The sequence below is a fragment of the Hippopotamus amphibius genome, chromosome 5 (assembly GCF_030028045.1).
Source record: "Hippopotamus amphibius kiboko isolate mHipAmp2 chromosome 5, mHipAmp2.hap2, whole genome shotgun sequence".
NCBI classification, from domain to species: domain Eukaryota; kingdom Metazoa; phylum Chordata; class Mammalia; order Artiodactyla; family Hippopotamidae; genus Hippopotamus; species Hippopotamus amphibius.
In genome coordinates this window covers 69,712,771-69,736,014 of record NC_080190.1, presented here as the reverse complement: position 1 = coordinate 69,736,014, position 23,244 = coordinate 69,712,771, and the positions used below count along the sequence as shown (strand labels likewise).

Here is a 23,244-nt window from a genome sequence, read left to right as displayed (position 1 = left end):
GAACTGCCAGGTAAACCATGGAAGAGCACAATTAAGGGGGAAGGCAAAGGGAAGGAGTTTTGTAGCAGCAGGCATCCCCTGGATGTTGTGCAGGGAGAGAGAATGCAAACTAAGGCATTCGGCTCATATGTCCGTGCATATTAAGCCATTTAGTTGGCGTATGGAATGTTTCAGGTTGTCCCAGGAATATAGACAAGGAGCTAAATATTGACTCAGCAAGAGCTCAAATGAGAGATCTAATTAAATTAAATATTACAAAGGGGAGGCTTGTTTCATAGACTCCAGTAATTGCTTAAAACTCAAAAGAGACTAAATAAAGGTCAAAAAGGTGTAGTAATAACCAGGCAGATATATAGTGAGACATTGGGAAGATATAAACATAGAAGTGAACAAAAGTTCAAAGGCTATTGTTGCCTCAATTGTGAAAAATGATTGGATATTGTCATGCCCATAAATAATTAGTGCTGCCTTTTAAGTAAAGTCTGGCATTGACACATGCAGCAGCATGTTAATTTTAATCTTACTTTAATGACTGGCTCTGTGCAGAAATGCCTTAGGGTGATGCCCTTTCCTTGGAAGAACTTGATTAAGTGTTCATGAAGAATAGGTGCTGTGTTTCAAGTTTCACTCCAGAAAGGACAGTGTGTAAAGTTTGGCTATTTTATAATACAGTGTTGGAAAGGGGATAGCATGTATATAAACAGGCAGACAGATGAAGAAGGACTCTGATTTTATCTCTGTGACCCCAAAGCTACTATCACTGGACATTGGGGTAGAAGAGCCCCTCCTAGATGAGAGAATGGAGGTGGCAGAGAAGAAAGAGATCTCCTTCCTTGTACTTAAGCTCTCTAAGCCTTAGTTTCTCATTTTGAAATGGAAATAATAGTGGGACTTTCCTCAGAGCATTGTTTGTATATAAAATAATGAATATATGTAAAGGATTTAAAATATCTGGTCATTATTAAGAGCTCGATAAATGTCAGTTATCACTGTTGCTGTCATTATTCTTATAATTATCACAGAAGTGAAGAATAAGAACCTTGTCCTAAAAAGTGCATCTGCTCAAATTTTGAGATATGGACCTTCAATCTGCTCAATTTTCCATTTTTACTAGAGCTTCAGTGCTGCTTTGCTGGGCAACTTAGTATTACTTATTTATGCTTTAGAATCAGTGGACTGGGTTTAAGATCTTGCCCTGCCTCTTAATAGCTTTGTGAGCTTTGGAGAAGTTGTTCAACCTCTTTAAGTTTCAGTTTCCATATGTATAAAATAGCAATAAAACTTCTTTCTGATAAAAATTATGAAAGCAAATGCATTTCAAATATGTAGGACAATGCCTAACATTAATGAGCACTCAATTTCATGTACATACACAGACATATCCATATATTACATACATGGTTTACATATATGAACTATACTTACATGCACACACATGCATACACCACCATTTATTCCCTTAAGTCTAGAGTCACAGAATTTTTTAGCTTAATGAGACCTAGTCGTGTGATTCATTTTCTCTGTCCTTGTCAGTCTCTGTTTCTAGCTTTGTCTTTCTCTTCTCATTCTCATAAACTTGCATGCGTGCTCGCCTGTGCACACACACGGTAAATGTTTAGGGGTTTATACTTACCCTAGACATTAATCCAAACATGCCTTTTCTGATTTATTATTTATCTAGCATTTATTGAATTATCTAACATTTTAGAGCAATTTATAATTTCAGCTCAGTTTCATAGACCTTTTCTCTTCTCCACCTAACCAAATTCTTCCAATTTTTTTTATTATTTAGCTCAAATGTTCTGTGAAGTTCTTCAGACTATGCAAATCAGAGTGCTTTCTTTGCAGCAGATCTTGGTCATTTATTGCTTAAAACATGTATTTGTTTATTAATTTGGTGCTGCTCTTAAGCATTTCTGTAACATATTGGCCTATTGTCCTCTGCCTGACATCTTAAAATCCCATGCTATCAGAAAACTCATCATTAACCCACTTTAGCTAAATACTATGACTACTACTACTACCATCACGGCTACTGCTGCTGCTACTGCTGCTGCTGCTGCTACCACCATCACCACTATTACCGCTACTACCACTACTCCTAGTTAATATTTAATGAGCACCTGCTATATGTCAGATACTATGCTAAGACCTTACATGCAGTATTTTATTTCCTTCCTGGAACGTATTCATCAGCCAGTGAGCAACATTTCTTCTTTTTTTTTTTATTTATTTACTTTTTGGCTGCATTGGGTCTTTGCTGCTGTGTGTGGGCTTTCTCTAGTTGTGGCGAGTCATAACTATTCTGTGTTGTGGTGCGTGGGCTTCTCATTGCAGTGGCTTCTCCTGTTGCAGAGCATGGGCTCTAGGCATGTGGGCTTCTGTAGTTGTGGCATATGGGTTCAGTAGTTGTGGCTCTCGGGCTCTAGAGTGCATGCTCAGTAGTTGTGGGGCTAGTGGCATGTGGGAAGCATGTGGGATCTTCCCGGGCCAGGGATTGAACCCGTGTCCCCTGCATTGGCAGGCAGATTCTTAACCACTGCGCCACCAGGGAAGTCCAGTGAGCAACATTTCTAGCCTATCCTTTCCTAGTACAGGGATGTTGGAGGCCTCACAGTGAGATTTGAGAAAGTTCTTAAACTCTTGTTCTGAGTAACTATGTAAATAAAAGCTCCCTAACAACTTGAATCAAACTTAAAGATGAGCAAAAAGGAAAAACTTTCTTATTTTAAGTCACTGAGAATTGGGAACTGTTTGTTATGACAGCAGAATCTAACCTAAGCTAACTCAGTGTTGTTGACTAGAAAAACCTTCCTTAAGTTTCATTTTTTAATTATAGACATTCTTTTCTATGCTATATGATGCAGAACCTAAGGCTAGACTAAAAATGATTCATTTTTGGCAGAAGGGGAGTGAATTTGTACTCTACATCTGCTTGAAAGTATAAGTAAAGCTCATAAAACATTCATAAAAGGATGTCAGTTTTGTTATTAGCAATAATACCATGCATGCGTGCATACACACAGGCACACACATGAAAGCACACACATATACGCAGTAGTTGCTCAGTGTTTGCAATGTATGAGTGATATCTAAATGGTATGTATCCTTTGGGAAAAAACACAGAGATTTTTCGTAAAGTTCAACCATGAATTGCCTAAGACTCAGGGCTTGACCAAAAAATTTCCCGAGACATCTAACACTGCAAAGAGATGACAATGCATGTGCTCCCCTTGGGTTGTCAGAGCATTATTTTTGTAATCAGCTACAGCATCAGAAAGGAGCATTTCCAGACCATATTATCATAACTCCCCGCCGAAAAGCCTTGACTAAATTGAGGTTTAATGTTGTAACTTTAGGTTTATCAAGGGTCAAAGTAAGAAATGTCTATTTGAACATTTCTGTCTCTTATAGACTCCTAGGTTAGGACATCATTCATTATGTCATCAATAATTACTCAAATAATGACCACACACAATAAATTTCTTTTTAAATGTAAAGCATGATAACCTTTTTCTCTCTAAAGAAATTTCTATGCTGTTTATAATCAAGCAATGAAAGCTATATAAGATAGTTATTTATTAATTTCCATTTTATACTCGACTAGACCAATTCACCCAAAAGCTGGGTAATACATTTCTTTGTTTAAAAAAATTATTCTTTAGGGTCTGTTTTAATTTTAATGTCTAATTCTTATATTTTTCTTGACTTATGAAACTCCTAAATTTTTCAGAAGCATGAGGATTACAAATCCTACTTGTGAATTAGCATTTTCTAAAATTAACTTTTCTTCTTTTTTTGCTTGTCTTTTCTTTCCAACTGAATTCCTTGAGAACAAGGATTGTTGACTCATCTCCGTAATGTTTCAGGGCAGCAAAATGAGAATAAGTATATGTTTGTGTGGAATGACACAAAGAGCTCTGAAACCAGAGTCTGGATTCACATTTTCACTCCATCACTTACTAACCATAAGACATTTGGCAAGATATGTTCATTTATTAGCCTTAGTTTTCTTGTCAACAAAATACCACAAGTTTACTGGTAGCATTGTTGAGAGGATAAAAGAATATATATGAATGTGTCATTGAGTGGTATATTCACCACATTCAGCAAATTCTCCTATCATCTCTTTTCTATGTACTAAGAAAGTAACAGTAAAAGACACAATGACACTATCATTTGTCTCTGGAGTAGATACCTACAAAGAGAGCTTGAAAGGAATTTGTGCATGTGGTTAACTGAAGGTCTATTTAGGAAAAGGGTAGGAAAGAAAGAAGAATAGGCTGGGTGAGGGTAGAGCTAAATAAGAACATTACTAGCCTCAGTCAGAGGCCAGCTCTGGCCTGATTGAATAGGGGGCTGTGGAATTGCACAGCAGAGTTGATTCCATCCTGAGGCAAGGAGCCTGGCCTTCTGTATTCTCCTCTCAAGTCAGTCACTGGCTATAGGCTTCCAGGCATGCAGGGGTGGTGGTACATGACCACCACATAACCAAGACAGAGTGATTCCCATTTGACTGAACAATTATCCAGAGAGGGGAGCAGCTGTGAGATGTCAGCAGCCAGCACTGGCAGCAGCTAGAAGATGGGAAAACTACCAGGTAAGGGGATCTGGCAGGAATAACAACATCGGTAGCAGCACTATCTGCTTTCCCTTAATTCTAATCTTCCCTTAGACCAATAGTTCTCAACCAGGGGCAATTTTGCATTTGGCAGTGTCTGGAGACATATCTGGTTATCACAACTGAATGAGGGGGTAGGGGGTAGGCACCGGCATCTAGTGGGTAGAGTGCAGGGATACTGCTAAACATTTCACAATGCATAGGACAGTCCCCCAGAACAAATAATTATCCAGCCCCAAATCTCAAATGCCAGTAGTGTCAAAGATGAGAAATCCTGGAATAAACAGAAACATAGAAGTCAATGTGTACTATTTACTAACAGCTATTGATTTGCTATTAATATTATTCAGACTTTAGGAATCAAAAGAGGAAATGTGGGATTGCATTGATTTCACACACACATACACAAACACACCCTCACAGGAACTTTTTATCTTGTGAATATACCTACTATTACTTCATAATCTGCAACAACAAGCACACATTCAGCATGAGATGAGTCACAGACTGAAATGACTACTTTTGCAAATGCCATCCACACTGCCTTGGTGCCTTGCTTTCACTTCTACTTTCAGTTCTGCCATTGCCCACACCTTTATGGGTTTTGACACCAACACTTTGCTGTCCTAGAATCTTTAGCTCCTTGATTTTTTTCTTATCTCCCTTTTTCTTTGTTTTTTCTCCTTGGCTTGCAATTGAACTCAGGATGAACTGAACATTGGGATGTTTGCATCCAGCTCTGCTTGTTTCCTTCAGCTGCACTTTGTCTAATGGGAAATTTGGCACCATTCTATAGCTTTCAAATACATCATGCTTGCTTTCATGGCCTCTCTTCCCACCTCTTTGAAGTTCTGTGTTTCAGGCTGTTTAGCACACAATAGAAACAATGTGTGCTCTTTTCTAAAGATTGTTGACAATTAAGTTAATTCTTTTTTTTCCTAAAATAGAAATAGTCTTTTTCCACTGTTTTAAATTCTTTCAATACTTTCCTTTTTAATAATGTAGAACTATTTGACATAGTATTAAGAACATGGCAATAATTATAAGAAGTAAACTTAACAGTAGAGACTCTCATGTCACATTTATATTTTTCTTCCTTTTCCCCCTCCATTTCTTTTCTTCTTGTGTGTGTGTGTATGTGTGTGTGTGTGTGTGTGTATGCATTATCCAGATGTTTATCCTATCCATCTCAACTTCACAAAACAGGTCTAATTTCACAAAACGGGTTGCTGCTGTTCTGTGAGAGATACCACAGCTGTCTCAGTAAAGCCATGTCCAACCAATCCTATAATTATGGACAGTATATTGCACCATTTTGTTACACATGTCACACTTTTCTCTAGATCTAAATTAACAGGTAACTCCTAAAGCATCTGATCTCATTCTCACTGATGGATATTGTTTAAGCAAAATTCCAGTAGCACTCTTTTAAAACATATAAAAACAAAACAAAACATCTTGCTATGTCATATTATAACTTGCCAATTGGAGCTTAGAGGAAATTTTTTTTATAGGAACTGGGAAGAGGAAGTGAGAGCAAAAGGAAATAAGAAGAAAGACTCTGAAAAGATAGTGAAATAGGAAGCACCAAAAACCTATCTCCCCACCCAGACCACAACTGTACTGTTTACAATTGTCCAATCTGACTTACATAACTATTTAGGAAGACTGGAGTCTATTGAAGGCATCCAACTTCCAGAGAAGGGTTTGGAAGGTACATTATGGTTAATTTATGTCAATTTCAGCTCTTAGCACAGTAGCAGCTATCCATCCCCCACTCCACAGCCACCTGACAGACAACTGTGCACATGTTCCTGGAGTAGCTTGCATGCAACTTATGAGAGACAGGGTGGGGTAAAAGGACTCTGTCTCAATACCAGAAATCTGTGATCTTATCCCTGAGTGCTGCTTCTCATCACAAGGTACAGACAAAGAGGCAGAGGCCATTGTTGTTGAACCTACCCGCATTTTTATAAGACCTTCCCACTTTGGCTCAAGTGACTTCTAGGGGCACCTTTCTTTACCCTCATTTTTCTTTATTTCCCTCTTTTGGAAGTCAGATATTGAAGATTAGAACATTCAAAACCAACCACAAGTACATGGGGAATTAGAAAGTCACTGCACATACTCAGGGGAAGGCACAGGCTCATAACAGACCTGAGAAGACTGTCAGGTTACACTTCAGGCTGATCACTGACACAGAGATAGCCTGCAATAATCAAAGAGCAAAACAAAAAAACCTCACAAAAAACAAAATGCAAACATACACATACAGAGCAAACCCTGGGGAAGAAGGAGAATCTGATTTCCAAAATTACAACATTATTAGAGTCAAATGACTAGTTTTCATCAAAAAAGCACACAACATACAAAGAAACAAGAAAGTATGTTCTATTCAAAGGGAAAAAATAAACCAACAGAAATTATCCCTGGGAAAGACACGATTGCAGATCTACTAGACAAAGACTTTAAAACAACTGGTTTAAGGATGCTTAAAGAACTAAAGAAAGACACGGAGAAAGAAAATGATGAACCAAATGGAAATATTAATAAGTATAAGTCAAAAAGAAACTCTGGAGTTGAAAAATACAATAACTGAAATGAAAAATTAACTAAAGGGATTCAAAGCCCAATTTGAGAAGGCAGAAGAAAGAATCAGCAGACTTGAAGATAATACAAAGAAATGAACAAGTCTGAGAAGCAGACAGAAACAAGATTGAAGAAAAGTGAACAAGAGCCTAACAGACTTGTGAGATATTATCAAACAGACCAACAAATCCATTGTAAAAGTCCCAGAGGAAGAGAGAAAAAAGAGGGCAGAAAGAATATTTAAAGAAATAATGACTGAAAACTTCCCAAATTTGATGAAAGACATGAACATAAACAATCAAAAAGCTCAGTGAACTCTAAGTAGGATGAACACAGAGACTCACTCCAAGACACATTATAATGGGACTGTTAAAAGCCAAAGACAAAAAGAGAATTTTGAAAGCAACAAGAGAGAAGTAACCCATCACCTACAAGGAATACTCAATAAGACGATCACCAGATGTCTTGTAAATTTTGAAGACCAGAGGGTAGTGGGATGATATATTCAAGGTGCTAAAAGAAAAACTGTCAATTGAGAATACTATATAAAGCAAACTGTCCTTCAAACATCAGGGAGAAATTAAGACATTCCCAGGTGAACAAAAGCTGAAATAGTTCATTACTACCATTAGACCTGCCCAGAAAGAAATGCTAAAAGGGGTCCTGCAGGTTGAAATGAAAAGGCACTAGACAGTAACCCAAAATTGTATGAAGAAATAAAGATCTCAGTAAAGGTAAATGCATGGGCAATTACAAAAGCTAGTATTATTGAAACAACAGTGTGCAACTCCACTTTTTGTTTTCCACGATTTAAGAAGCTCACACATTTTTTTAAAAGCAATTATTAGTCTAAAAGTAAGTATGAATGTCATTCTGTTTTTTAACTCCACATTTTGTTTTCTACATAACTTAAGATACTAATGCATTAAGCATTTTATTAGTTTATGTTTATTTATGGTTTTGGACACAATGTATAAAAATGTTATTCTGTAGCATCAGCAACTGAAAGGGGTGGAGAATAGAGGTGTTAAGGAAAAAAGAATTTGCATGTTATTGAAGTTAAGCTGCTATATATTCAAGTTAAAATACTATAATTTTGGGATGTTAAATATAATTCCCATGATAATCACACATAAAATAGCCACAGAATATACAGAAGAGGGAATGAGAAAGAAATTTAAATATTCACTAAAAAAGAGAATAAGATCCGAACTTATGAGCTGGAAGGAACCATAGAGCTCACTTAATTCCAAACGTTAGTTTCAGACAAAGATGAAAAAACAGACCCAAAGAGATTAAGGTCTAGACTACAACCTGGGTCTCCTAATTTGGAGTCCAGCAGTTTTCCTATTGTCTCCTGTTAGCTTCTCATGTTCAAGATGAAGACAGTATTCTGGTCAGGTTTCTTAAAAGTCTGGGATCATTAAACCATCATTTTATTAATTAATTCTCTGTTCCAGTCAGTGTTTTCCATATCTTTCAATTAAAATCATCCCTTATCTCTTGATATCCACAGCAACTATCCCAGGTGAGTGTACCAAGACCACCTCCTGTTATTTTGCCACTAACCCCACTGGGAGACTACAAAGCTTACTTTCAGTAGTGATGGAGTAAAGAACATGAGAGTTAGATTCTGGCCCTGACTGCTGTTAGATATTGTCATGCACTAAGGCAAGTCATTGAAAGTCCTTGACCTATTTTACTATTTGTAAAGCTAATTTGAGTTAGTTATAACATGAGTATATTATTTCTAAGATTCCTTCAATGTTATTACAACCAGATGCACAGCATAATCAAGAAAATCTAATCCATTGTGATATCAGCTTACCTAAATACCAAGAGAATTTCATAGTCCACTTAATTACATTTCACAAAAAGAAAAAAAAAAGAAAGAAAACTATACCTCCATGCCTTTCTTGATTTTAAAACATATTCTTTGAATTACTAAGGTCTATTACTTTCACTTGCCTCCTATTTAGCATTAAAAACAAACTGAAAACTGCCAACATTCTTGAGAGTTAAATTTATTGCCCAGTGTCTTCTTCCTTCTCTTTACTTTTTCTCTTCACCCTTCTCCCCATTCCTCTCTCCTTCTTCATTTCTTTCATCTCTCCCTACTCCATCTCATACATCTTCTAGTCCTTTTTCAAATCTCTAAATATTTCAGTTGATTTCCAAATCTTCTTTTAAGTTTTCCCAATTTTCTTGATGACTACCAATGATTGCAGTAGGTTCAGAAAGCTCATTAACTAATTCCCTTAATGTCTTAACACGTCAAGTACATTAACCTACTAAGTCATTCTGTACGTACTTCATTGCCTGTGTTCTGTGGGCCCTAGTGGCTCTTTTGGTCCATAGCTGTACTGTTGCTGTTCTCTGTCATTCCTAGTTGAGTGCACACTGCCCCTTGATTTCAACTAAAGCTGAATTGCTCTTGTTTGGCAAATTTTCCATCTTGCTGATCTTTCCCCTGTGACTGATTAGTTTTATTATTTAACCAATTTTTAAAATTGTGGCTTTGGCACACCTGCCTCAGGGTAAGAGAGCACAATTAAACACATTAAAGGAAATGCACAAAACATGGTGATTATGTAATTAATCAGGATTAGGTAGTATAAAAATTGCTAGCCTAGAAGCATAACACTTGGGGAAAGGGTAATTTTAAGAATATAAAACCATTTTAAGTATTTAATTTTTTTCTTTTGAATGTTATAATATATGTGTGTGTAAGTATATATATACATATATATATAGAGAGAGAGGCTAGAATACAAAAATATTTATTTCTTTTAACAAGACTCTTTTCATGAAATAAAATAGCTTCCTCACTTGGTACCATGCTTAAGGACACTGAAGGAATAACTGACAGAGAATTTATGGGAATGCCCTTAGGTAACCTAGGTATTCCTAATTAGTACATAAATAAGTCAAGGAGGCTTTGGAAAATGACCTGCAACAGTATGTTTAATCACATGGCTTCATTGTGTTTTGCTATCATTTTTTTCAATTAAGCTTTTATATGCTCCCCCTTTTTGTGAGAGAAGATAGCCACTGGAAAGCCACACTGGCTTCCTTTTCGTGTGACTGAAGGATAAAATGAAGCTGAGTCAGGTTCCATAATCCAGGCAACATCCTGGAGCTCAGCTCTGGTAGAACAGTGTCTAGTACACAGTATATCTGATTACTACCTCAATTCATCAGTATCAGATTATTTTCTCTTCTAAGCAACATTGAAAAGTCATTGAAGATATGGACATATTTACTTTGTTCTTTTGCTAAAATGAAACTGGATAGAGCACTCAAGTCTTAATCTTAATGGGAAACTGCTGCTCCCATTTTACCAGAATATGGGATCCCTCAGCAAGAAGTTCTACAGTTTCTCATTCATCTACATCTAATTGTTTTTAAATCTTCATTTCTCTTCATTTATCTGGATCTATGGCTAAGAAGAAAAGTTCTTTTTTTCCAAATCTAGACTGTCTACGGGTTTTCCTAATTCCATTCCTCCTCCCTTGCTTAAGATTTTACTCATCAGTTATAGTCTTAATTCTTTTATAGATTCATTCTTTTCTGGCTTCTTGCTCTTTACCTAAACATTTTCTCAACTACCACCATTTAAAACGTACATAAGTAAAATGCTAACCAAAAAAGCAGAAGGAAAAAGAAAAGTAATAAGAAGAAGCTTCTAGCAATTTCATTTGCCCCTCAAGCCTATCTCAGTCTCTTCCCCACCCTTCACTTTCTCCTTCCTTTAAACTACAAACTGCTGGAAAATCTAGTGTAAGCTACCATCTTTTCTCTCTCACTGCATGTTCAGTGCTCGGCCCACTATAGCCTAATTTTTGCTTTCACCATATTATTGATCCTGCTTCAGAAAAGGTGTAATGATACCTTATAAATGTAAAATCCAATATGCATTTTAAGGCTCAGTTAACCTGAATTTTCTGTGTTTATAGTCATTGGCTACTCTATCTTCAGTCATCCAAAAACATTCATGGACTTTATAGTCTAAAGGAGAAAATATATAAAAAAGCAGATAATTAGAATATACGCAAGTACTGCTGTGATTTTGGCATCATAGAGGGATATGGTATAACTGTTAGTTGTCACCCAATATCTATTCTCTCTTCATAGAAACAAAACTCTGATTTAGTTGTGGAAAGCAATGTACCTAGATTAAAACACATAGAAACAAATTTTGCATTTTGCAGGGTCCTTTGCAGTTATACATAGCCATATAACTAAAGTCTTGCCAATAATATGTAAGAGAAAGCATTTGGAAGAGACTTAAAAAAGATGTAAGGAATGTTTGCTTCTGTTTCTCTTCATTTTTACTGTCTGAAGTTAGAGAAGACATATTTTGGTCTTGATAAAAATGAAAACCAGAAGCCAAGCATAATAAAGCTGAAAGACATAAAAGTCTGATTCCCTGATGACTTTGTGAAGCTGACATTCAGGGCTGCCCCTCCTCAGATTTTTTTTTTTAAATGGAGATAGTAAACTCCCAATTTCTTTAAACTACTGCAACTAAGTTTCTATATCTGATACAGGGACATTAGAATCACATGTGTAGGAAAAACATTCTTTCGGGATCTTTGTCTCAGTTACTTTTGGTCTTAGTCAGCATACTTTCACTGGATGATCCCATCTATTTCCCCTTCATGCCTCTCTGCTCAGTTCCAAAACCATATACCCAACTTCTCCTAGACTTTTCTCCTTGGATAACTCTTAGTCACTTATGACTAAGTCACTTATGACTAAAGCCTGAATGAGCTGCCTTACCCTTCCTGAGCTGCTCTTTTTTCTATATTTAGCTTTTGGCTAATGATGCCACTTTTAACTATGAAAGCTACCAAATCTCAAAACATTGGGGATAAGTCTTAATTCTTCCTCATTCTTAACATTCAGTAGATCATGGATTCTAATCATTTCTACATCAGAATTTTTTTCTTGCAAGGATACACACATCTCCATTCTCACCAATATTGCCTTAATCCAGGTCCTCACTGTTAATGCTTTTGTACTATTTTAAAAAATCATTCCTAAATAGTCTTCTATCTTCCAGTCCCTCATCTTTCCATCTATCATCACCCTGTTAAAATAAAGATGTAGCATGCACGCACACGCGCACACACACACACAGATATTACTCAGCAGTAAAAAGCGATGAAATTCTGCCATTTGCAAAAACATGGAAGGACCAAGAGGGTATTATGCTTAGTGAAATAAGTCAGATAGAGAAAGGCAAATACTGTATGCTATCACTAACACGTGGAATCTAAAAAATAAAACAAATGAATGAATATAGCAAAACAGAAACAGATTCATACATATAAAGACCAAACTAGTGGTTGCCATTGGGACAGTGAAGAGGGGAGGGGCAAGATACAGATAGGATATTAAGAGGTACAAAGGACTATGTATAAAATAAATAAGATACAAGGAGTCTCCCAAGGGAATGAAAATAAAAACAAAAATAAACAAATGGGACCTAATCAAACTTACAAGCTTTTGCACAGCAAAGGAATCCATAAAAAAAAAAAAAAGAAAAAAGACAACCTATGGAATGGGAGAAAATATTTGTAAATGATGCAACTGAAACGGATTAATTTCCAAAATATACAAACAGTTCATACAACTCAACAACAACAAAACAAACAACCCATTCAAAAAAATGAGCAGAAGACCAAAATAGACATTTCTTCAAAGGAGAAATAAAGATGACCAGTAGGCACATGAAAAGATGCTCAATATCACTAATTAGTAGAGAAATGCAAATCAAAACTACAATGAGGTACCACCTGAAACCAGTCAGAATGGCCATCATTAAAAACTTTACAAATAACAAATGGTGGAGAGGGTGTGGAGAAAAGAGAACCCTCCTACGTTGTTGGTGGGAATGTAAGTTGGTGTAGCCACTATGGAAAATAGTATGGAGGTTCCTCAAAAACTAAAAATTGAATTACCATATGATCCAGAAATCCTACTCCTGGCCATATATCTGGACAAAACTGTAATTCAAAAAGATACATGCACCCCAATGTTCATTGTAGCACTATTCATGGTAACCAAGACATGGAAATAACCTAAATGTCCATTGACTGATGAATAAATAAAGTAGATGTGGTACATACACACAATGGAATATTACTTAGCCATTAAAAAGAACAAAATAACATGCTGCCATTTGCAGCAACATGGATGCAACTAGAGATTATCATACTAAGGGAAGTAAGTCAGAAAGAGAATGACAAATACCGTATGCTATCACTTATATGTGGAATCTAAAATATGACACAAATGAACCTATCTACAAAACAGAAACAGATTCACAGACATAGAGAACAGACTTGTGGTTGCCAAGGTGGGGAGGGAGAGAGAGGGATGGACTGGGAGTTTGGGGTTAATAAATGCAAACTATTACATTTAGAATGGATAAACAACAAGGTCCAACTGTACAGCACAGGGAACTATATCCAATCTCCTGGGATAAACCATAAAGGAAAAGAGTACTGAAAAGCATGTGTATATGTGTGTACCTGAGTCACTTTGCTGTACAGCAGAGATTAGCACAACATACTTCAATAAAAAAAAAAAAAAAGATGCAAGGATATACTGCACAGCACAGATATAACCATTATTTTATAATAGCTTTAAATAGAGTACAATCTGTGAAAACATTGAACCACTATATTGTACACCTGAAATGAATATAATATTGTAAGTCAACTATACCTCAATAAAAAATAAAAGGCTAGGTATGAAGTCTTTAAAAAAAAGTTAACTTCCAAATACATGTATCTGTTTATACCCTTCTCAAACTTCAACTCCTTCAAATTACTCTCAACTGCCTACAGGATGAAATTACAAGGTTGTTAGTGATACTTTCAAAATAGCCTCAGTTTCATTTAAAGCTTCTCTTCTATTTCCCACCCCCCGTAACACACACCAGCAGTACCAAGTACTATTGTTTTCAATCACTTCAGACTGTTTGCTATTTCCATAAAAATTCTTGTTTCCCTATTTCTATCTTCCTACTTCAGTTCCATCTACCTCAAATCCTTTTCCTCTCCTTTCCTCATAAATATAGTTTTGTTGTTGTTGTTGTTTTGTTTCATTGTTTTTTCATTTATTAATCAAGGACCAAATTAGAGTCAAACCACTTTCTGGAGCTTTCTCTTGTTCACTTGCCTCATCAGTGAAATTAATTATTCCTTCAACTTTTACCATGTGCTTTTGTTCATTCAACTATCATATGGCCTATTACATTATTTTGAAGTCATTTTTGTATATTTAGGTATATTTTATGTACCTTAATTTTGAACATGTTTGAGTATTTTAAATGAGGCATGATATATTCATCTTTGCATCTCCCAGATGTTCTCAGATGCCTGATACTGAGAGGATGTTCAATTCACCATTGGAGTTCAAGTCTAACTAAACTTTGGTTTCCTTATAAATAAAACATGTAACTTCAGGATAAACTTCAGGATAAATGTAAGAATTATTGGGAAATAATTGTAACTAAATGGTCTATTATGAGAATGATTTCAAATTCCTTTATATTATGAACTCATCTTCTTTATCCTAAACCCTACTACTCCAGATCCAGAATACGCTCTGCCCATTCACTCCAGAAATGCATTCCATTCATACCTACTTCTTTTTAACCAACTATATTTCTTAAATGCAATGTTTCAAAAACCTGATTTTATAATGCATACTTTGAAGAGTCCATAGTTTTGAATATCAAATTTCTATAATTTTTAATGGATTTCCCTGCTTAAGAATCATGCTTATTACTTTTCAAAAGACCTCATAGAAAAATGATGACAAATCAGAACTTCTCAATTTAAAGACAAAGCAACTGAAAAGGGATTAACCTCCAAAATATACAAATAGCTCATGCAGCTCAATATCAAAAAAACAAACAACCCAATCAAAAAAATGGGCAGAAGATCTGAATAGGCATTTCTCCAAGGAAGACATACATGAAAAGTTGCTCAACATCACTAAATATTAGAGAAATGCAAATCAAAACTACAGTGACGTATCACCTCACAGCAGTCAGAATGGCCAACATCAAAAAGTCTTCGGACATTTAATGCTGGAGAGTGTGTGGAGAAAAGGGAACCGTTCTATATTCTTAGTGGGAATGAAAATTGGTACAGCCACTAGGAGAACAGTATGGAGGTTCCTTAAAAAAATAAAAATAGAGCTACTATAAGATACAGCAATCCCACTCCTGGGCATATATCCAGAGAAGACCATAAATCAAAAATATACATGCACCCCAATGTTCACTGCAGCACTATTTACAATATCCAGGACATGGAAGCAACCTAAATGTCCACTGACAGAGAAATGGATAAAGATGTGGTATATATATATATAATGGAATATTACTCAGCCATAAAAAGAATGGAATAATGCCATTTGTAGCAACATAGATGGGCCTAGAGATTGTCATACTGAGTGAGGTAAGTCAGTCAGAGAAAGACCAATCATATGATATTTATATGTGGAATCTAAGAAAAGGATACAAATGAACTTATGTACAAAACAGAAATAGAGTTAGAGATATAGAAAACAAACTTATGGTTATGAGGGTGTAAGGGGAGAAGGATAAAATGGGAGATTGGGATTGACATATACATACAACTATATATAAAATAGATAACTAATAAGGACCTACTGTATAGCACAGAGAACTTTACTCAATACTCTTTAATGGCCTATATGGGAAAAGAATCTAAAGAAGAGTGGATATATGTATATGTATAACTGATTCACTTTGCTGTACCCCAGAAACTAATGCAACATTGTAAATCAACTATACTCCAATAAAAATTTTTAAAAATATATTAAAAAATTAATTTTTTTAATTTAAAAAAAAATAAAGAAGAAAGAAGACAAAACGAGACCCCATGATCACTGAGAGAATAAGGCAATTGTGCTTTTCTACACACAAATTAAATGTATTTTAAAAGCTTTCCAGGATCTAGCTGCAAGCAGATGGCAGTAAGGCATGTAAAAGGTCACATGACATGCTCCCTTTCTTCAGATTTATTTTTTCTAATGGAAAATTGTGGGTGAAATGATGACTAAATAGTTTTGGGTTTGCAATGCTATTCCTCATTGTATATAATAACTCAGCTTTTAAATTGTAAATCATGGGTTCTAAATGGCTCGTGCCTAATCTATCTGTAAATTATGTGAAGTTCATGAATTTGAATCATCATACCAAACAGGAAGGGATACAAACTCAAGTGCACATCTGGAAGAAATTATATTTTGAGGAACAATTAAGAGTAACACATGTTAACATAATGTATAGGCTGAACTTCTATCAACATTTTTGAAAGCTCAGCTTCAGACAACATGAAGAATTAAATATATAATTGGAAAATAAAATTCATATGGATTTAGACCTTGTGAATGATGGTGTGTGAAACTGAGAAAAGTAAACAGAAGACAGGCTTGGGTCTACAAATAAATATATTTTTTACACATTTAAAGTAGTATAACGTTAAGTGAGAAAATGAAGACTAATAATCCAAAATAGATACAATATTCTTAAATGTGTGTATATGTATACATATGCTGTTTGTATATATGTATATTCATAGATACATATGTAATTTTATACCCACCCACTTTTCTGTGTGGATAGACAGTGACTACTTAAAATGCATTTTTCTTTGAAAAGTGACAGGGAACCAATACAGCAGAGGTTATGCTGCTTTGCATTATTGTTTTCACAAAATTTGCATATCAAGGAAACTATTTTATCTCCAATAATTACTTAGAAATTCCAAATTATTAACTTTTGATTTTTTGTTTTCAGTTTCCTCATAGATTCAGGCCTGTCCACCTGAACAGAGGAGACATAGACCTTTAAAGGTAAACCCCAGTTCTGATATTTACTAATATGAACTTGGGGAAGCTGTTTAAACTTTCTAAATTTCTTCTTTTTTTCAAGTGCTAAAGAACATAAAACAAACAATCTATCTGGCATACTACTGTGAAAATTAAATGAGACAAAATATAGGCGAGAGATAGTCAATAAAGATTAGTTCCCAGCCCCCTCTACCTTGACGGTAACTCTGGTATGGCTGTACAGTTCATGGGATTTAGTTCCCTGACCAGGAACTGAACCTGGGCCCTTGGCAGTGAAAGTGCTGAGTCCTAACCACTGGACAGCCAGTGAATTCCCTTTGCTTTTGTTTTTGCAACTATGTTCTTTTTAAAAATGTTAGTTCATTGGGGGAAAGACAAAAGTCTGGCTATAGAGCTACTAGATTTACACATTTATATGTATGTGTTATCATTTTAAAAAATTTGTCCTCATGAATATTAGTTCCTAGAATGTTCATGATATTTCGCTTTAACTTAAATTTATAATCTTGGTCCATGTCCTTCTCAAAGTCACTGATAACTGAATCCAACATAGACATCAAATATTATTTTATTACTATACCCACTCGAGAAGTGATCTACTGTTATTAAAAGATGAGTAGAAAAGATAGACATTATTTCTACCATGGTCATTTTATAGCAGTTTGAAACTCAGGGTCACCAAAGAATTTATGAAAGTTCCTCTAAATCTATTTACATTCTATCATACTCCACTGCTACAATTACATCTGGAGATAAGAGTTTCCAAGACCTGAAATTCTAGATATAAAAATGAATAATGAGAAACTGAATATTAATTAATAGTAATAAAACAATTATTTCATTGATTTGCAATTCCATATGCACTTAATTTTTATAAAAATTATAGGATTCAATTCAGAGTCCCATCTGTACACTTTCTGAAATCAGAAAACCATGCTCTAAATTAACATCCATTTCTTACACAAGTGGCTTACAAAACCTGATTCACTCTAAAATCTCTGAAGTAAATAAAGACAAGCTGTACTGACTTAACACTTCTTTAAGAAAACTGGCAAGATTTCTTGCCAGTTTAGTTTCATGCAATTTTATATACTCCATTTGAGTTTTTTCTAACCTACATGGCCCTAAAAGATTTGGTGGAGTAAGGTGGGGTGTAGCTGCTTTGCTTCAGGCATCTTCCACATGTGATGGTGTAAGGGCAGGGCAGTACTCACCGCTGACATGATGAGCTCTCCCCCCAGGTTCTGGATCTCAGCTTTAACTTGACTGCAGATTTTCAGCTGGTGAGAGTAGAATTTAATTTGTTCCAGGTAGGCCAACAAGTCCTGTTTGCATGATGGATCTGGGCACTAAATATGCATAAGAGATAAAAATGGAAGTAGCAAAACAAAGAATAAGTAGATCAGAGTGAGTAAATATTGAAATTGCAAGTATCTTATAAGATGCCAACTTTATTTGCATTGGGTCCAACTTCTCAGACCAAACCCATGTAGATTCTGATATGCTTCCTCTATTAGAAGAGCTTATTCATGTTCCAACTTTAATTACTTCAGCATAGACAGAAGTAGTAAAGAATCTCCAGATATGAAAATGTACATGAAATAATTGCCTTTAATTTATAAGGTTAGAAGCCTTTAGATATTGTTTTCAGGTAAATCTGAAGAAGCAGTTAGAATTAAATTATTCCCTTCATCTAAAGTTGCTATTAGAATACTCCTTGGGACCCATAGTTCTACATTGTCTGTCCTTCATTGTTTATATGGGCATTAAAAACATCTACAACAAAACATATATTACATTCTATTACTTTCAGCATTAAATGTTTTTAGCTATTACTGACAAAAGAAATCATTCCCACCTTAGCTAACAGCTGTGGATCTACCTGGAGCCAAGAAGCGGATAGCATACATGTTTTAGGATGTACTAAATTTCTTTACCAAAAACAGTCTCCTATATTATGTTATCTCCTATAAGGAATTTCCTGGAGTAGAGCTTTGAGTTCAATCATAACATGATAAGTATCTGTGGTCACTGTTTAATCTTTGTATTTTTTTCCCTTATGCAATTAGAATAGATTTTTTAAAATCCCTAATAACTTAATTTCACTTTAAACACATATTCATAAGGATATGGAAATATGAACTGTAATTTATATGCAAAGATATTCATTGCAGCATTACTTATAATAGAAAAATTTGGAAATGTTCTATAATAATGAAAAGATTAAATAAGGATACATATCTATATAATGTGATATTATATTGTCTCAAATAATATTTTTAAAGGAAAATGTTTTTAGGAAGGTAAAAAAACTCAGTGTTTAAAATTTCTTATACTATCTCAATCAAACTATGTAAAAAATATATGTTTATGTTTGTGTTTAAAACAGTGGAAAATAAATTTGTGAAAATGGTAAATATACATGTCAATATTTTTCACTCTTCATATTTTATGTCTTAATATATACTACTTAAAATATACATTTCTTCTATAGTAATAAAAATGTTATTAATTAAAAAGCTTTAATTCTAATAGCCAAAAATGAAAACTGAAAAGTAGGATGAAAGACAAGAAAGCATTCCATGCATTTTTCTTTTACATAGTACAATAGTTAATAAGCTGTAGTACTGTTGAAAAATTCCTGAGAATCTTATTCTCTCTCTTTTTTTAATAAATTTTATTTATTTATTTATTTATTTATTTATTTGCTGTGTTGGGTACTTGATGCTGCACACAGGCTTTCTCTAGTTGCAGCAAGCGGGGGCTACACTTCATTGTTGTGTGTGGGTTCCTCACTGCTGTGGCTTCTCTTGTTGTGGAGCACAGGCTCTAGGTGCGTGGGCTTCAGTAGTTGCAGCTCACAGGCTCAACAGTTGTGGTTCATGGGCTCTAGAGCACAGGCTCAATAGTTGTAGCACACAGGCTTAGTTGCTCTGCTGCGTATGGGATCTTCCTGGACCAGGGATCGAACCTGTGCCCCATGCGTTGGCAGGTGAATTCTTAACCACTGCACCACCTAGGAAGTCCCTTATTCTCTTTTATATCTGCTAAACAGACTAGTCTACATAGCTCCAGAATGTGTGTACATGATGAGAACGTGACTTTCGTGTAAAAGTTAACAAAGGTAGCAAAGATATAAATTCTTCTGCAGAAATACTATCAACCTGCTAGATAGGCATGGACAGATGAGTGGATACATAGATACATGATAACCAGCCAGAGAGACAATCAGATAAGATGATAGAGAGACCTTGATATTAAGGGCATTTCTCAAATTTTTAACACAGAAGTAAGCATAATTCCACAAATCTCATCAGGAGGATGAAACTAACTAAAGAAGAAAGTGAAGGAGAGGAAGTAATAAAGAGAGAGAGAGACAGAGAGAGAGGGAGAAGGGAAGGGGGGAGGAGGAAGAAAAGGCAAAAAAGAAGTAAACGAAGGGATTTCCCCAATTTACAGATGAGAAATGAGAAGTTTAGATAATTTTCCCAGGATTGAGGAGCTTATGCTAGAGCCAGTATTTGAATCCATATCTACTTGCTTACAAATCCATTTTATTTTCAATCACCAAACTTAAGAGAATTTGGAGTGAATTTTTTTTTTTTAAATCACAGATTACTGTGGGTTGCATAGTTTCAAGGAAAGAGAATTTATGGGAATATTATGTCTATTTTGAAGTGAAGATTGCTTAGACTTTTTAAAGACAAAAATTAGCTATCTAGAATGGCCTATAATGACGAAAGGCAAGTCATCTCATTGTTTTACCATGACAGGAAACTGATCTTTGTTAGGTGCTTCCTATGTGTCAGGCACAGTGCCATGTCCTTTACATGCGTAATTCTAAGTTAGTATTCACAGCGCCATTTTACTTAGATCTAATTATTGTCATTTTGCATATGTGCAAGCTAAGTTTTAGATAGAGTTTATGATTTGTGTAAAGATTTGAACTGAGTTTTCTCTGCTTCAGTCACTGCACAATGATCCCTTCCACAAGACATTCATTCAAAACATTTGTTTTGTCTATCCTGCATAATGAATGGTCTTACCTATTCTCTGTTCTTATGGATGGACTCAATGATAATCTTTGACACATACAGTGTTCTATCTGTCATATACTATTCTAGGTGTTTTACCTATATTAACTCTTAATAATCACACAACTTCATGAGGCAAGTTATATCTTTATCCCCATTTACCAGAGAAGGAAACTGAGGCATAGAGAAGCTAATTGACTTGCCCAATTAACAAATAGTAATGCTGGTATTCAAACTGACATGATCTGGCCCCACTCCCTACCTCTAAGGTCTAGGAGCAATATCAGTCTTCCTGCCAGTTTATTATAGAAACAGTAAATTGCCACTCTGATTTGTAAATTGATTTCTTAAATTGACACTCTTATCTGTATGTTGTAAACAAGATTAGTGTTAATTTATTCCTTAAAGACCAGCACCACTAAATAACTTCTGCTAAAATCAAACTTGTAAATTAATAATTATATTCTTAACTGATAACCAATGTTGTAATCACCTAAGTTTAAGAAAAACATAGTCTCTCTCAAGAGACTTTTAAGGCCATGTTAGAAGAATCTAGAATTGTATTAAGCAAAGAATGAGTCAAATGAGTAGAAAATTTGAAGTTGAACTTTTGAAATTAAAAGTTACTTGACTCAGATTTACCCTTCATTCCCAGAATGGATGAAAATCTCGGTTATACCTAAAGATGGTAGTCAGTTTTATAACTGAAGTATAAAAGCCATACTGATTGGTAAATGCCATACTATAAAATTTGTTAAAGCCTTCTTTTCTATTGACATTTGGGAAAGTCTTTTCTAAGTCAGTTTTAGCTGCCTAGAAGCAGAATCAGGAGAATGACTCATTCCTACTTTAAGAATGCTCTTCTACTATTTGCCAAACCTCCATTATTAAAATCAAATTATGTTTTCCTCACCTTTTATATTTTTACATAAAGCTAATTGAAAAAGTTTGGGACCTAGACTTGTAGAACATTCATGTCCTTTACTTTTTTAAAAATAAAATTTGCATAAAAAAACTTTTAAAGGAATAGGGACTTTTAGTCAAATCAAGTGGTAGAATATCATAACACATTTTGGTTCTTATTTCCCAGTTTATTAAGATAGGAGATGTTAACCAGGACACCTGGTTAGCTTTTTAATGCATGGATTTTTTTTAATTTAAGTTTTATAACCACCAGGACACTCACTACAGATAAGCAGATGGCATGTCAGCCTAAATGGTTTTGTCACATTAAACTGGCTTTCACTCTTCTAGTAAGATGCTTTGTACCAATACAGAATACATCATTTAGTAATGAGAGGAAAAGTGAAGAACATTTATTACCTTTCAGTTTGAATTTTAAGGGTGAATTAGCAAAGTGAATACTTTTAAAGACCTTTATTCCGTAAGCTTAGCTATTTTTTCCCCATAATGGATTATAAACTTTAAGACACATTTAAAATGACTTTTGCAATTACAGACAACAGTTTAAATTCTGCTAAGCTAGCAAAGTTTGTTAAGGGAAAGTATTAGGTGTCATTGTGAATTTCTAGAATAGAAATTTCAAGCAATCAGTGATAGCAGAAGCACTCCGTGTCCATGACCTTTCCCTTCCTACAGGGCTCATTTCTTCACCAGTACTCCAGTCCAGAGGCTGTCTCATTTCACCTTCCTCAGTCACAGATCATCAATGATCCTACCTTTTTCTGTACTTTTAATATCTTTTTCTATCCTTTAATCTATCAGTATAAAGTCCCCCTCAAAACAAAATCCCTCTCTCAACTCTGTAATCCCTTCTTTCCCTCCTCTTGTCCATGAACATGCTTTCTAAAAATTTTCAATGCCACCCCCATTGGTGTTCTGAGTTTTCATTCCTGGGCATCTTTTCACTCTTACCCTCTTCTTGGATAATAGTATCAGTATATGCTACTCTGGCTTCATCGATCACTTACAAATAAACATGACATAAACCGTATCATCCAGCCCTGTCTTCAGAAAATCTATATACGTATTGTATTTGCCCAGCTCATCTCATTGCCTTATCAACATTCAACACATATAACCTTCAACTATCTGATACTCCATCTTGCCTATTACAAAACCATTTTTCCTGTTCTATTA

At 35.1% G+C, this 23,244-nt stretch overlaps 1 protein-coding gene across 1 annotated transcript in view; it reads right to left on the bottom strand.

Moving 5' to 3' along the window:
• The window catches only part of CTNNA3 (catenin alpha 3), a 1,725,716-nt gene that overhangs the window by 50,029 nt on the left and 1,652,443 nt on the right, over positions 1–23,244 (bottom strand). The window contains exon 17 of the mRNA XM_057737480.1: positions 18,325–18,459. Within this exon, the coding sequence (XP_057593463.1) occupies positions 18,325–18,459 (135 nt within the window). The remainder of the gene's footprint in view (positions 1–18,324; positions 18,460–23,244) is intronic.